The sequence below is a fragment of the Nothoprocta perdicaria genome, unplaced genomic scaffold (genome assembly GCF_003342845.1).
Source record: "Nothoprocta perdicaria isolate Ctin4 unplaced genomic scaffold, notPer1 scaffold_127, whole genome shotgun sequence".
Taxonomy (NCBI): domain Eukaryota; kingdom Metazoa; phylum Chordata; class Aves; order Tinamiformes; family Tinamidae; genus Nothoprocta; species Nothoprocta perdicaria.
In genome coordinates, this window is record NW_020454394.1 from 882,604 (window position 1) to 899,057 (window position 16,454).

Genomic DNA, 16,454 nt, shown 5'->3' on the forward strand with positions numbered 1-16,454 from the left:
GGCTAGTTCCAAGCTTGGCTACTTTTGAGATCAAAGATCACACCATAATGAATTTTTCACCTGCATCTCAGTTATTATATAGCTAATTTTGAAGTATGTCTATTAAGTGAACGGCACTTTAAAAACACAAATTCCTCCTAAAATGCAAGTTGCAACATTTAAGCTGGCATCTGCATAAACTCATTCCAGTGCATAAAAACATTATTCTGAAAATTGGACCTAACTAGAAGTGCTTATAAGGCTATAATTAATACTTGCTAAAATCTGAAATCTACATATAAAAATAATGCCATGAAAAAAATAACAGTTTAATAATCCAAGCAAAACTCAATTACATCAAAAATATCATTCTCTTGCTGCTACTGAAAAYTATGCCCAGCAAAAAAAAATTATTTGAAGGGAAACAGAAGACACAAAAGCATGTGACATCATTTAAAAAGCAAAATATGTTTTCTGTTTTACTGTAGCTTCCCGCTAAAGCTCTTTAACAGCAGCTTTGGTGAAGTCCAGAACTGAGAAAGGAAGAGAGCTGCAAACAGCCAAGGAAGCTGAGCACTAGGGTGGCTTAAATCAGTGCTCATCAACCCACAGTTCCAGGAACAGTGGGCAGATACTCCGTGCTTTTTGGAGAAGTCCCTATTTTTTTTCCTGAGAAGGTTCATAGCTTTCKTTCTTACCCTTTTCATCATCATATTATATATGCACCAAATGATCATAGTATTGACAATGGAAAACCAAGAAAGCTTCATCAGGCTAGATCAGCTCTACATAACAGAAGTTATGTATCAATAAAATGGAAATGATAACTTAAAGAAACCTAGGATATTGTCAAATAGACAACTACTCTTTCACCTTACCTAATCCTTACCTAATTACCTAATATCCTTACCTAATTTTATTAGGAATTCTCGTTCCAAGTCTTGCACCTGTCTGATAGCTTCTTCCAGAGAATTGCAGAGCTTTATCTTTGGTCTCAGCAGTTCCAGGGTATCACTGATCATATAGTCAATGTCTATAGGAAATGGATGGTCTTTTGTCCAAACATCCAAACTCTTCTTCCACCAAACATAGCGCTAGAATACAGAGTATTCAAATAAGTTGTGTGTGCAGACATTTTAAGCTATATAACTAATTTAATCCTGCAATTTCTACTAAGCAAATGTGGCCTGACAACATAAAAGACTTCAAATAATTGATCTTTCTTTTCATGTAACTATTATTTTGAAGGTGCTAAATAAAACCAATAAAGACTCATATCATTTAAAACCTGGATTTTCATTTTTATCCTTCCTTTACGCTGGAGCCACAGACATCAGGATATCATAACAACCACTGAAAGTGCAAAGAYTGAACCAAAAAGGGCTGATGTGAACGCATCTTAGGATCAACTCTKCTGGTGAGAGATGTGTCCTTAGCAGCTACCCACTTCAGCTTTCGAATCCTCCTCCTTCTCATTTTAAAGAAAATTCATTTTCTCAATACTTAGTATAAAGGGGGAGAGGGCAAGGAAAGGGAGAAACCACACRGAGAGCAAGAGGTTTAAGACTTCAGCTATTATAAAGTGCAGACATAGAAGGCAGTTATGCAAAATTTTTAACAAATTAGCATAAAAAGCAGAATTTGAGAACAAGGAGCTACAAAATTGTACCTGAAAAAAAGAATATGAATAGAAACATTTAAAAGGTGACATAGTCAAGATGCACACTTGTTCAAATGTTAAGGTGTAGCAAAAATATATGACTTCTTTGGTGCCAGGTTTATTTTAGTTTTAAAATGGCTTATTATAGTTTTAAAATGGAGTACTTACATATTTTTTTCGTCTCTTATACAGATAASTAAGCATATGGATCCCAATAGCCCGAGATAAGTGTTTTTTTTGGGTTTTTTGTTTGKTTGKTTKTTTTGATATCTCTGTATTAATATTGTTTAAAGAAAGAAGCAGAAGGAAAAAAGAAGCAAGTCCAATCAGTCTTGGCATTAACTCCAGGGGCTGGAATTCCACATTTCTCAGGGTAACCTGGCCCAGCGTTTAAACCCTTTCACTCTGAAACCTTCCCTGGCCACCCTCATGTCTAAGTCATGACTTGCCCTGCTGTGACTTGCACTGGGCACCCCAAGAAGCAGCCAACTACCCAGCTCCTTCTGCACAAAACTGCTCATTTCCACCAACCTACTTCTCCAGTTGGCAAAAGCCCTCTGAAGGACTGCTCAAAACCTCAGAGCACCAACTGCTACCCCGTTTTCTGCAGTTGTTGGACCAACGYTTCACACAACTGAAGACATACTTCACTTTGAAACCAAACAGCTACAAAATTAAGAGGATTTTAAAAATCACAGTTCTAGAAAGCATTCAGAAAGATAGATAAGCACCTTAAATACATTAACTTGTTAAAGAAAACTATTAAGCTATATAAAGTTCAGTTAATTTATACCTGAAAGTATACAAGGAAGCAATCAAGTTTTCGTTTGCTGGATCCTCTGTCAAAATATTGTCCGCAGGTATCCAGGATGGTACAGACTAGCCTAATCCTGAAGAGATGCTCTGGAGGGTCCAGGGGACTGGGGCTGCCATCAGGGTTCACTCCGAACGACGTGAACGAATACAGAGTTCGAAATATGACAGCTGATTCCACCATCCGGTAGTTGTAAAGCTCCCCCAGAAACTTGGCACTGCTGATCCGCCGCTGGTTAAACTTGGGCTGGTTAACCTTAAAGAACGCAAAAAGTCCCCCCAAAACACACATTGACCTCAGTGTATACAAGAAATAGAATCTTCATAAACRTATTTTTAGGGGAAAAAACAGTACAAACAATTGTCAGAATTTAAAAGACTTGTAAGTCCATATGCATCGCATCGTATTTAGAAGTAGGGAAGRCAGTTAGGAAATATGGCCAGCTAGAAAGTATTGTAGACCTTCAAATACATATAACAATCTGAAGCCTGTGGTGTTTCATTCCCCAGAAAAAAAAATTAATTAAAACCTCTATCAAAATATGGGCTGGTTTCCAAAGTGACTTGAAGCTGCATGAACGTGACTGCAGTGTGAAAGAAGAAACAATTGAAAGGCAGGTACAAAAGTCAGCAGTCAAAAAAAGCCACACCCAAACCTAAGGACTTTCTGTAAGCATGACTATGTTATTGTTTTCTTCCTTTCCATAAGGAATAGATCAGGATGACTTTATAAAAAGGATAGTTTTTACCTCCATTCCTAGGCGAATATCCTCTAGCACTCCATCCACAACATGGATCCCAACATCTTCCTGGTAAAGGACCARCCCAGCTAAGAGGTTGGCTACGCAGTGAATACTATTATATTTCACATTCCAGATGTTAATCATACAGCAGATGACATAGTCTTTCACTTCTGCATCCTGCCAAGGCAGCTTGCGCATCTGTCTCAGGACCTAAATGGAATTTTAAGTTAAGTTTATTTGAAATTTTACCTCTTAAGTGTTATTCAMTTTCATTCCCTATCTCTCATGGTTGGGATGAAATCCCTACGTGCATCTACAAAGTGATCTCCTTTTTCCAAACATCCTCCATTTCCAGAGTAGCTATGGAAAACTCAGCTATGGAAATCAGGTTTGCAACAAAGCTGCTGTCCTCTAGCTACTAACCAAACTGCTCAAATCTGTTTCAGAATTTCTTTGCTCTTCTATCTCTCTAACTGTGGTCTCGTCTCTTTATTCTGAAGATCATATATTTAACAAAGATTGTTATTTTATTCTCTATTTAATACTATAGAGAATTCAGGTCCAGGGCTACAGTAGCTATGTAATACGGCAGAAGAACTCCCTTAATCAAAGAAAAACAATCCCTTTAACTTGCAACTAAAAAAATACTGCCCCTGTCTCTCCAAAAATTAACACTAAAGCAGTTCATATGAAAAGAAGTGAAATAAAGACATCAAACATATACCTTCTCTGTGGTGACCTTGGAGAGGTCCTTGTAAAGGAGCTTCCGAATGTACTCCTGCAAGGGAGGGCGCTTCTTCTTCACAGTTTTTTCAGCTGGAGGAGGGTTACAGTAGTAGTAGGCATTTTCCACCATGGTAACGTAGCGGGCATCGAGATGCATGGCTTGTTTTTTTCTCATCATTTGTTCCTGGAAACAAATCCAAAGGRTCAGTTTAAAATGTCGAAAGGCAACATTTTTTTTTTTTCTTCAAACCAAAGGCTTTTATTGCTAAGTTTAAAATAAAGAAATGTGAGGGGTTCTAGAAAAAAAAAGGTAACTTTGAGCATAGAGAAGAAAGGACAAGTGTGTATATATATATATATATATATATATAAATAAAATATATATATAGTTCTGTGCTATTTGTAAGATCACTTTTATTTACAATCCCTGTTTTTACAAAGAATCCCTCCAAATAGGTTTCAGAAGAGTTATCTGATGACTGGAAATCCAAGTGTTCCTGTTTATACAAAACCTTCCTTTGGTTCACGAGAGTTACAAACCACTTGACTAACATTAAGTACCTAAAATATTGATTTCTGTGCCCAAGCCTAATGAATCAATGCAAGACAGCCAGCCCATATCTTATAACAGTACAAGGCTCAAGAAAGTTTATGCTGATGGTTTAAGCAATAGCATTTTTCTTATTACATGGATCCGCTGTTGTCATTGACCCAAACAGAAGGGCCTGCAACAAAAACAGGACCTTAAAGATGCATTTCAGCAAAATCAGGTACATTAAAGCTCTACATACTTCTTACAATTTTGATAAAGAGGGGAGGGGGAGAGAAAAAGATATTTTTGTCCTGGTGRGTTTTCTACTAAACTTGAATAAATTCAGACTTCTTCTGCAAGGCAATGGTTCAGCTAAACTGAAATGCAAGTGTAGTCAAATAGCGTCTAAATGTCAATTTTAGGCTGCTGATTCCATGAGGAAGAACAGTTTTGCACAACACRGACACTATTTTCCTCCTTAGACTGTGTGCATCTGCTGCCCGGAAGCGCCGCATCAGACACAAACCCCAAGGCATTTCATTTTTAACCTTTTCCATGACACAACTCACCTCTTTTGAATCCCTAATAAGACTCTTTCCAAATAGGACATTTCTCTTGGGGGATGGCAAATTCACCTGCAGTTGTTTAACAGCTGCACAGCATTTCAGCAAGTACCTGTTTTTTGTGCTGTTTGCATTTTGTGAGGAAAAGCCAATTGCAACAGAAACATCTACAGCCTTAGTGTGTCATACATACTACTACTTCACTGAATTTTTTTGGTCTTTTCTAGATGTCTCCTGAGAAAACGCCTCTTTGCTGTCTTATGACATTTCTTATGCTGCCCTACAAACAGAAAATTGAAGGGGAGCAAAATAAAACATGACAGAGAAAGCAGCAGCAGGACTCACAAATAAGATCTTAAACTAAAACTACATTATTTATATATTTTCTGGTGTTATAAAAATTATATGTTACATTTTAAGAATGGGCTATAATTATTTTTGTTTCTTCTTGGAAAAGATAACATGCTATCCTCCTGTTCAAAAAATACTATAAATTCTTATTTTCAAGCATTCCCAGGTATGTACAGTAACTCTTTAAGAGGGTGTTATTAGGATGTCATTAATCTTAATTTCTGTGAAAAGTCATCACCCTTTTAAGCATCCGYGTTCCTTTCAGTCCTTTTTCATTTAAGGTGTCAAGACAGATGGTCAGGAAGAAAAAAAAAATAGCAGTAAAATGTCCACAATAACAAAAATTTGATGCATTGCAGAGATAAAAGCAAGACCTGAAGATTAAATTGCTTAAACTAATCTGCTATTCTGGCCCTTTGCTTTTATAGGCAAGAAAAGACAAAACAGACAAAACCCAGCCTTTTATAAAAACAAGTGAAACTAGGAAAACACTAAAGTGTCCAGGCTAAAATGCTAGGAGGGTGGGGAGGGKAAATTGGCACAAAACATCTCTCCCCATAGAGCATAAAACCCCAACTGGTGCATTCTGCTCCTATAAACAACAAATTTTTGTCAAAGGCTGTCTTACACAGTGAAAAAATCAGCATTYTCTTACAGGTTCCTCTTGAGCTATACAGCAGCACCCCAGCATTGAGCCACTTTGTAGCTTTAAATTATAAATGTAGTAAATACAAGCGATACTGCATTGCAGCYGGAAAAGACTATTTGAAACAGCTGGTTGAGTTGAAGGATTTTTTAAAAACCTTATCAAAAATTGTTATACCAAAAATACTTTAAACAAAATGTCCTAACACAATAATTTAACATGATTAAGTAATGAGAATCCTACATTAATATAGGGAACTTCCAACTAAAGCACCAAGTAATCCACTTATTAACAGACCAATCTTGCAGCCAAGCTGGCTTCACAGTAATATTTTATAATGGCAAAAAGGATATCAAATTTGAAAGCTATCCCAAGAAGAAAGAATGAGTAGTAGAAATAAAAATTGTCCCAAATAAGAGTAAGTATTAACAGAAATATCTTTATCCCCTAAAATGATTTTTTCCATTCCTGCTGTTAAGACATCTTGAAATAATCTGCAAAACATCACATAGCTCAATGGAATTATTAAAAGTTTCTCTGAAATAAAGTCAGGTAGTCCTCAACTGTCTGCAGCTGTCTTGTGCAACATAATTAATTGAAGGGAAAGAATTACTAAAAGCCATTTTTGACTTTGATTTTCTTGCACACCACAATAAAGCAATATTAGCTTCAATATTAGATACACAGCCTGTTCTGCAGCAAAGATTAAGGTTAATAATTATTTGGAAAATCAACAAGTCTTAACTCCATATGTAACACTCATTGCTAAGATTGGCTTTATACCTACTTTGTTTTTTTCCACAAGATCTCTATTAATTTGCCTTGGGAGTCATCTTTTCAACAGTCCACACTGACCAGTTCCATAAACCTATGATCCAATTTGTATAATACTATTTAAGTCCAAATCAGATCTCTGTCTTGACAGTAGGGCAGTACTAGAAGACACATGCACCGAGATAAGAGCTGATGGGGCTCAATTCATCCTCAGCAAGTGCCCAGGTGGTGCAAAACTGACCAGAGTGGTTGGCAGAGCAGATGGTTGATCTGCTCTTCAAAGGGACCTCGACAGGCTGGAGAAACAACCTGGCAGGAAYCTCCTTACATTCTTGTGAGGCAAAAATGGGGAGTTAATGTGTTCAGCCCCTTCTTTTTGCAACTATACAACTGAAGTAAAAGTTACCAGTCAAGGTTATAACCAGATGAACAAAAGGTTCAGAAAGAAATGGGCTGTTGTGGGGAAAAAGAAAAAAAAATAAAGATCAATACACTAAAGTATGCAGCAAAGGCTACCACTACTAACTGCAGAATGAGTAGGGAGGACATGGATACAAGAGAAACACCCATCGAGCATAAGCCTAGTCTTTGTTAAGATAAGAGATGAGGATAGGAGAAATAAAATGGTGTTTTACAGCTCTAAAGAGCTGTGCCTCTACACAGAGATTGCTAACGCTTTAACCACTCACTTCTGCAACAGGAAACATCATTCCCGTTCTTCTCCAAGACGAGGGAATAACTTCTTTAAAAATAGCTTGTTTCCTGTTGATATTGCTGATAGGTCTATAGTTTACTGCACAGATTGGAAGGTCAGAAGGGAACATGAACAGTCTAGTCAGACTTCTAATATAAACAAAGTGSTTTATTAGCTCGTCTGTAACTGCTTAAGCAGATTCTGGTTTTAGAAAATTGCATTAATGTTGATATCCATCTTAAAACACTTTTTCTGGACCTCGTTTGAATCAGTCCCTTATTTTGGACGCAGAATTTTACCAGCTGCTCTCAAGCTAAGGCACGTTATTCAGGGCTAAAATTTAGACATCAAAAATCAGAGACTCAATACTAATCCTTTCATTATGTCTAAATCTTTGCTGGTACCGGCCTAGACATGCAGATAACATTTCTATTCTCACCTTAAGTACAAATCCCAATTTCTGTAATAGCTTCAAACCTTCACAAACTTGTTCTTCATACTTACAACCCCAGATTAGGGTTCCCGGAAAACAGAAACCTCCTACTTGGGCTATTTTAATTGGAGGTAAAGAGGTTGTCATTATCATCTGTTTTATCAGCTAGCCCTTTCATCCTCAAATAGCATCTTTTGTTCATCCTCAAATAGCATCATCACATGCACACATACACACACCCAGGTTCAGCCTTCACATTCCTTGAACTACACCCTCATTTTCTGCCCCGTCTGTGAAGGGCTACACATCATCCAAACGTATTCTTTGTAGCTGGAATGCAGTATCTTTTTACTTCAGAGATTTAATCCTCTATTTATGCTTTCTTTCAAGTGGGGAGCAGATTTATAGGGCAACTGGATTTCTCTAGGATATTTTGAGCGCGCTCTTCTCCCTGGAGGTGCAGTCTGAGAGCTGGCACAGCCCTGGACAGGCTGCATAAAGGAAGATAATACCCAAGCCCACGGGAATGCAGGTAAATGCTGACACCACCAAGGCAGCCTTGGACTTGAATATATCTGAAAAATTGTCCATGTCAACATCCTCCGTGCCATGGGAAGGRGCAACATTTCAGAAAAGAACGATTTTTTTTCCTCTTGTACCTGACTCAGTTTTTATGAATCTCCAAGGTAAGCCAGGAGTCTGGTGGCACTAAAATTGTATTAAAGTTGAGTACGATCTTCAGAGCATCACAAAGGTTATGTTCCCTGTGCACTCGTGATAAAACTTCATTAAGGTTTTCATGTATTCCTAATCAAATATCATAACTGCTGTTTAAGATATTAATTGCACTGATTGTTACAGAAAGCATCGCAAAGCSAGAGGATAAAAGAAATAATTAGCTTTCTTCAGTTCATGCTCTCCCCTCAATAAGTTTTCTTCTCTTACCAGAAGAACACTGGTTCTTAAGTGGGATTCTGGTGATCTGAACAGGAATCTTCCACAGGTTTCCAAAAGGGTACAGGCCATTTCAATATGGTGATGAGAAAAGTCTGAYAGAAGCATCTGTTGCATATTCATATAGAAAACATTGCGTTAAACACGTTTTTTGCACTCCAGAAAATTAATTATCTCCTCCACTTTATACCGKTTTTTCCCCCCCTCTTTTTCCTTCAAAATGAATATAGAATATCCAATTGATTTCACCCCTTCATTTTCACTTTTTTATAGTCCTCTTTGAATTCAGGGTTTTACATTCAAGATACAATTGAATATTTATCAATACACAAATCAAGATGACATACTTAAGAGATTCATGTTTTACAAGGTTGATTTTGTTCCTCAAAAGTACTTTCTATGATAACAAACAAGCCTCTCTCTGCAACAAGTGAAAAGCTTTCTGCTTCTACCCTGCCTCTACTGGTTACTCATTACAACATTAAATCAACTCAGCCAAAAGAAAAGCTCAATTCCAGCTTTGCAACAAATAATAACATATGGGTAATATCAATAATATTCTATCCAACATATAATGGATGTATAAATAGAAATACTAATATCCTTTAGATGGAAAAATCATTAGCAATTTGGTTCTACTGTACAAAGACAGAAGTGTATTCTAATAGACATATGCTATCATTGAATTAAAGCATTCTAAGAATGACTATAATAAAGCATCTTTATAGATAGAAGCAGCAGACATTTAAAACACCATATATAATGAATTAATAAGACCAGCAGTAGGAGCACAAAGGGGAATGGGATGGATATGCATTGTCAAGCAGGTACAGCAGCCCACAAATATTACAACACCTACCTTCAAACAGTGGAGAGTATCATTTTTGGAGAACATCTTGAATTTGGTAAGCTCACCAATAAATCTCACAGTTTTATTCTTTGTCTCAATATTGATCTGGTCTTTTTTTCTCACCTATCAAAACAAAACAAAAAGGACAAAGCATTTGATTTTAGGTCATCAAAAATACCTTTATCTCAAGATTACTTTCAACTCAAGTACCTTGTAAGCTTGGGAATTGAGATATTATTGATTCCTTATATACTAATCTTTGGATTTCTGAAACCTTTCTCTACTATTTTGTTTCTTCAGAAGGTTTAGCACTTTTCCACCCCCTTTCCCAAGGAAAACTCAGTCCTCTAACATACCAAGAGTTACAGAAACACTAATTTGGCCATTCCCCTTTGCCAATGGTAGTGGGCAGGTATTCTGGACTCCGCATCAATAAGACCACTGGTAGAGTCCCTAAAGSCCAGAACACTGAGGGTCTTATCAGGTGACACTGAACAAAGCACCAACTGTCCCTCCCTTGTTCCCCTCCACACAATTCTAGTAACTGATGCCCAAGCTCTTCTAGGTGTAATCAAGTTCAGCAAAATGCAAATTATGATATTCTTCCAAAGTAACTGTCTTCAAGAAAATGACGGATAATTTTAAACAGCTTAAAAAAACAACTTGAACTAATTTTAGTAATTCATGTATTACTTCACTGACAATATCACAAAAAAATGATTTCAAAATCTGTAAAGTAAACCTCAAAACATTGAAGTGGTCATCACTGAATAATGTAACTAAATCTATCAAAAAACTTAAAATATAGTGGAAGAATCAACATTTAAAGTCATCTGCAAGCAATGAAAATCTTAGCTTTCATCATACAGCTGAACATTAATTGTTCCTGTTAAAAAGGAATAAATGCTTAAGAATTAATGGATGTTTTCATTAATTRCATTGCAACAGTAACCTTGTGGGGGAGGCTGCTGTTAGTACAGGCCATAATCTGATATATAAACTGATTGCATTTGTAAGTTATTAAACATAAAAGAGCTGTGCAGTTGAGCACGTTTTTTTCAGTTTTGTTGTCATTGTTTTATCATGTAACAATTCAGATTCGTTTTATTTAACTTTAGAGAATGAAGATGACACTACAAACAATACATATATATATGTGTATATGTGTGTGTGTGTGTGTATATATATAGCGAGAGAGAGAGTAGAGCTATAAAAAAAGTATTACATCACTGAATTTTAACATTATTTTCTGAAGCACTATTTTTGCCCAGAAAAAAAAAAAATTTCAGACTGATTAATCTGAATACAAAAAAAGCAAACTAGCAAAACATACATGAAACCTGAAGTCTCCTCTCAGCATGGAACAAAGATCCTCTGCTACATCAGACATACAGGGATGCAACGTGGCAACCAGTCTCGCATAAAACGGTAGCAAATCCAACCTGCAAAACAAAGGTTACACACACAAATAAATTGTGATGGCAAAATACAAAGCTAATTTATGTTCTAGAGGATGACTGTGTATATACTGACAATTATATACATACMTTTTTACTAGCTTATACTGTAAATTACAATATTTTAAAATAACAGTGCGAGAAATGTGTATTACCCCACCCTATTTGAATGCTTCCGAATCGATTTCCTTTCAAATTCACTGTTTTAAGTGAAATGCCAACCACCGTCTTAACTATAGAATTGGTAGTTTTTTCTCCATTCCACTTATTATATTTCAGAAATTTCAAAATACAAAGAAAACTGAGACGCCTATCTCAAGAATTTTTGTAATTTTGCATGCTGACAACTGCAGTTGCTATTACTCGAAAAATATAGTAGCAGCAAAACTAACTAGTAAGGCAAGAACTTCTTTATTTTTAAGCTGGTGAAACTCTAAAGTGATGCAATTTATAACTTTGTTAGATTGTACCGGTTTCTTCCAAACACAGGCTTGATTGGCTTACAAAAATGGGAGAAATGCCTTTAAAGGCTGATTCGTGGTATCACATAATAGGAGAGAGAAGACTACCCAGAGCTGCTTTGCCTGCATGTGCACGTTCACCACTTATAGAGGCAGAAACCAACTGCACAAATCTCATGCACAAGTTGTATTATGACAAGGAAATTGTAGAAAAAAGTTATTTACAAACATAGTATTGGTGGAAATAGAAGATGAACTCTAAGAAAAAAATACTGTCATAACTAGAAAGGGACATCCTAAATTTACATTTAATTAAAATGAGAAATTGTGAGTATTGGAACAYGGATCTTTCCTCGGGCTGCCCTTTATGAAGGATTAATGTTTCCTTTACTGCCAGACAAAAAAAGATACGGCCAGAAAATTCTGAAAAGCAAGTTAGAAATAAATATACACTGAGCTTGCCTGTCACAAGAATGAGACCAGAGTCAAGGACAAGGGCAGCAGCAAAACAATCCCCTCAAAGTAAAAAGCACATTGCACAAGAGCAGTAGAAAACAGAGGGGAAAAGGATTTTGCAGCATGTTCCCAAGATCTACAGCATCCRTATACAGAAAGGATCATTATGTATTTACATGATGTATGGGCAAAACTGGAATATACCTTTGTCCTTTYCAGGTATAAAGYGGCCTGCTAACAACACGTAAAATTCCTGGTGAGACATTATAGGTATCCCAGTTACCTATTTAATAGGTTTTTACTCCTTCTTGTTAACCAGTAACAGAACCAGTATTTACATTTTCCAAGCTTGTTGAAAAAACACAGTCAAGGATGACCTCTGCAAATTACTACCATGTTATTAAATGTCCAGCTATTAACTCAGAAAAGTGAAGGTCTCACTTGCTTCACACACACAAACTAAATTCAAGGAACACTTCAGTCGAGTTGAGGGGCACGTTTTAATCAAGGGGATTTTTTTATGGTATTTCTTTCAAAGCAAASAGCAGAAAGTTGTATTCAGATCTGAGCATGTACCTGCCTGCTGAGAGCTAATAATTTCATCTCTGTAAACCCAACACACCTGGGGAAAAACCTCATTCTGAGAGCCCATTGTTGGTGCTCCAACACAGAACACAAAAGGTTTCTTCATGGGGAAAAATGCTATGACTGGATATTTCTACACAGGTGAAATCTAAGATAGAAAAGCCTTGGGTTAATTACTGTGAAACTGGCAGTCAGAGACTGAATCTGTTTGCACTCGCACAGGGGAGAAAAGTCAGCATTTAAAACTGGAGAGACTGTAGTGCAAGTGGCACCATCTACTGGTACTCACGTTCAGGCTTGTGCAGCCTYGACACAATAGATTTTGGATTTGTCAATAATGAAGCGGCAGAAATTCATAGACAAAAGCCACGGGATGGCTTTCTGCTCCTGCTCTCCTGCATTACGAAGCAAGCCCACACTGCRCTTTGCAACAGCTGAGGTATTTATGCTATGAAGCCCATCTCAACCCCCCCGAAYGTCAGGTAATGTAACTAAAAGCCTCCACTCTGGACCATTTGCTTTTTGCCAAGACACCTTGGACTGAAATCTGCTCAACTCTGGCTCTCGGGGCCACACGGACCGTGTTTTAGCAAACTGCTTTCTGGAGAACATTAAATACTACTTTATAAACAACACAACAACTTTGTTCAATTAAATCCCTAGCCACAAGTTCTCCAGGACTTAAGTAGCGAGAATTTTTTTAGCAAAGGGATTAGGAAGAAGTAAAAGGGACATTTTGGKTGCTCATTACCTGTGGTCATACTGGATAGACAACTTGAATAACGAAGGAACAGCAAGACACRGCAGCATTGCTGCCTTGTGAGCACAGTCAGAATCCAAACAAATACATCCATTAAATATATTTGAATATATTCATTTATTAAATAGATGCACAGGTTCTGAACAGGTACAAACTGCCACCCATGTTATTCAGTGGGAATGAAGCTGTGCTATGGAGCTTCCTGCTGCTCTCAAATGAGATGTTTTTTGTTTTGTTCTCTGTTTTGGCATAAACTCCCCTATTTCAGCATTTTTGTCCTCAAMCAAGGAGAAACCTCTGAAACACTGGTAAGACAAATTCAGTCCACCAAAATGACCCTGTTATGGAGGATTCTCTCAAGTTCACAAGTTGAAACACAGATATACAGAGGTTGGCAGACTTGCATCAAAAGCCTCATAAATATTTTATATTCAAAAAGTGGTTAAGTTCTGAATGAAGAAAAAGCAATGACAGTGCTAAAAWTCCCATACCATGAAAAACACCTCCTTGCTTAGGAAACCATCAACTTTATAGACCACCACATACAGCAATGGAAAAATAACCCAAAGCAAGTAACTTATGTACTGTTTAGGATTTGACTTGAATTGTTTAGGACTTGAGAGATTTTAAACTTCTTATATCGCTGCAAAACAAAACCAAGAAATCTAGCAAGGTTACAGAAGACAAATAATTATAATTATGTCTGTCTGCCCCGGAAAATAATTCATTTGGCTAACAAGAATTACACAAAGCTGCCYGGAGACTGCAAGCAGGACAGATTAAATCACTGCACTGTCACTTCAGTACAAATCCTATTGCTCTGARTTACAATGCTATTATTTAAATCAATTTAAATCAATTCTTCAATGCAAGTCTAAAAGCCACTTGCAAATCGGGATGCAAAATCTTTACAAAGGGCTTTCTGTTCCCTTTGGTTAGAGGCCTGAATTGCAGCTGAAGATTTAAGCGCAATCCATTCATAAGCAGTCAACAGAGCAGGGTAATGTTGGACTGTTCTAACACTAATTTAGAGTTAGTTGAGGGGAAAAAAAGTGTCCTTTTTTGCCAAATTAAGTTGGTTTTCTTGAAGAATCATTTATTTCTCCCAGTCTATCCAACTCTAATAGAAGCAAGAAAGTTCCCTGACAGCAATGCATGATAATTGACACACAATGAAATGTTTACACTAGTTTTCAAACTCCAAAACACAGTTTTCTAAGTTCTTGGTGCACCTGCTGTGCCTGTATGTTTCCTAAAAGTGTGATCTCTCACAAGAGCACAAATTACTGTTAACTTAGCATCTCATCTTGGCTGCCAAGATCTTATCTCGGATGAGACCTCATCTCATCTAGCAATAGCTAAATCTAAGCTGTATTATCTGGTATGCTTGGACACTAAAATATGTGATAAAAACATATAACTTATCTACATCCTATGGGGACACTGCTCCTCAATCCCTTTAAAAGAAAGCAAGCAAACACAAATTCCTGAAGAGCTTTCTGGCATTCTGCTCCTCGAGGAGCTGCAAGGATACTGTAGAAACCCCTGGAACTTAGGGTGGARGAAAACTACAAAGAAAACAAAACCCCCAAATTGTTTTCTTTGTGTGCTTGAAGTAACAGGAAAATAAAGAGCTATCAGTATGGCTCTGTTAAGAGACTGATGTAAACAAACTATTTTTAATGCACAGCATGCAAACTTTGAAGGTCAGTAGTGCTGTGTATTTTTCTCTAAAATAATTTGTCGCATTTTAGCGCTGGATTCTATGTGCAAACTGAGTTTTTCCACAGGTAATACAAGCACTGACTCAAAGACAGAAAGCAGAATTGTTCCTTTACCAACGGCAGTGAATATAAATATTCAGAGAGCCTGCCCTTTCAAACCCTCTGCATATACAGGCAGTTCAGCTGGTACTTTCATTGTGCCTGCAGCCCAGGAGCAGCAGCTCGCTCAGCTAAACATGTTTCTCCAGCCTGGCAGCCCTGTCAGAGAGCAGGCATCTCACAGCTAGAAGTTGGAGAGTTAATTAGTTCAAGGGGTCTCAGTAGACAGGAGAAAAATGTATGAAAGAAAGGAAAAGGAAAATATGACAAAGAAAGGAAATATTYAGAAGAAAAACAAAGAGGAAGTCAGCTGAGAAGCATTCTCAGGATTAGTTTCAACTATGAGAAGACAAGACATAAGATGACAAACAGCAAACTTAACCACAGGCTGAGTCTACGCTATGGCATGAGACTATACTGTGGGTTGAGTTCCCACACATTGATCAACTGATCCCATTTCTCCCCTTTTTTTTTCTTAATAAAATTAAAAAGTGTAGTGGGATAGCTATCATCCATAAGACAAAGAACCAGTGGCAAAGTGGAGAGCGTACAGTCCTGGTCAAGGAACATCTCCTTTTGCTCTAATGGCACCAGAGGCTGGGAATTTTACCGTTCCTTGGATTTGTGAACCCCACGCTGCAAGTTTACAAGCTACTGTCTTGTTGTGTTCGAAAGCTACTACGTCTGTTGTGCACAATGTTAACAAGTTCCTTCAGGTCATTATCATCTAGAACACTTTTTTGCAAACCAAACCCAACACATCTTCTACCAGGTTCCATGAGTTMATGATCAACCCGAACAACCCGTCCTCTACAGCATAAGGAAGAAATACAGGCAGTAGTACAAATATTACTGCATGTTCAAAGGCCAACTATTAAATCACTTCCATTTTGCAGACACACATGGAAAATTCTCTATGAAGGAAGAGCTCAAGATAAAAGTCTACATCATCCTGCTGATTTATATTGCTGCACACAGCATGGTTCTAAAGTCCTGAGCAAATGCTCTTCTCTCGATGTGATTATCAGCCTGCCAATAAACAATAAAAATTATTTCCTTTACATCATAAATTTAGTTCTAATGAGGTGCTCTTCAGGCTAACACAGAACATATTTGGAACTCTGGGAGTTGAGTATTAGATAGTGATAGAGGAAGGCTGTTTAGTCAAATCCCTATTTTCTGGAGTAAGAGAGT

The 16,454-nt window shown here is 37.2% G+C and overlaps 1 protein-coding gene across 4 annotated transcripts in view; it reads right to left on the reverse strand.

Moving 5' to 3' along the window:
- UPF2 (UPF2, regulator of nonsense mediated mRNA decay) overlaps positions 1–16,454 on the reverse strand; it is a 62,308-nt gene that overhangs the window by 24,251 nt on the left and 21,603 nt on the right. For all 4 annotated transcript variants that reach the window (XM_026033325.1, XM_026033324.1, XM_026033323.1 and 1 more), the window contains 7 exons: positions 11,052–11,160; positions 9,728–9,841; positions 8,860–8,976; positions 3,920–4,105; positions 3,202–3,405; positions 2,433–2,708; positions 890–1,073 (listed from right to left, as the gene is read on the reverse strand). In XM_026033325.1, coding sequence (XP_025889110.1) covers positions 890–1,073; positions 2,433–2,708; positions 3,202–3,405; positions 3,920–4,105; positions 8,860–8,976; positions 9,728–9,841; positions 11,052–11,160 — 1,190 coding nt within the window. The remainder of the gene's footprint in view (positions 1–889; positions 1,074–2,432; positions 2,709–3,201; positions 3,406–3,919; positions 4,106–8,859; positions 8,977–9,727; positions 9,842–11,051; positions 11,161–16,454) is intronic.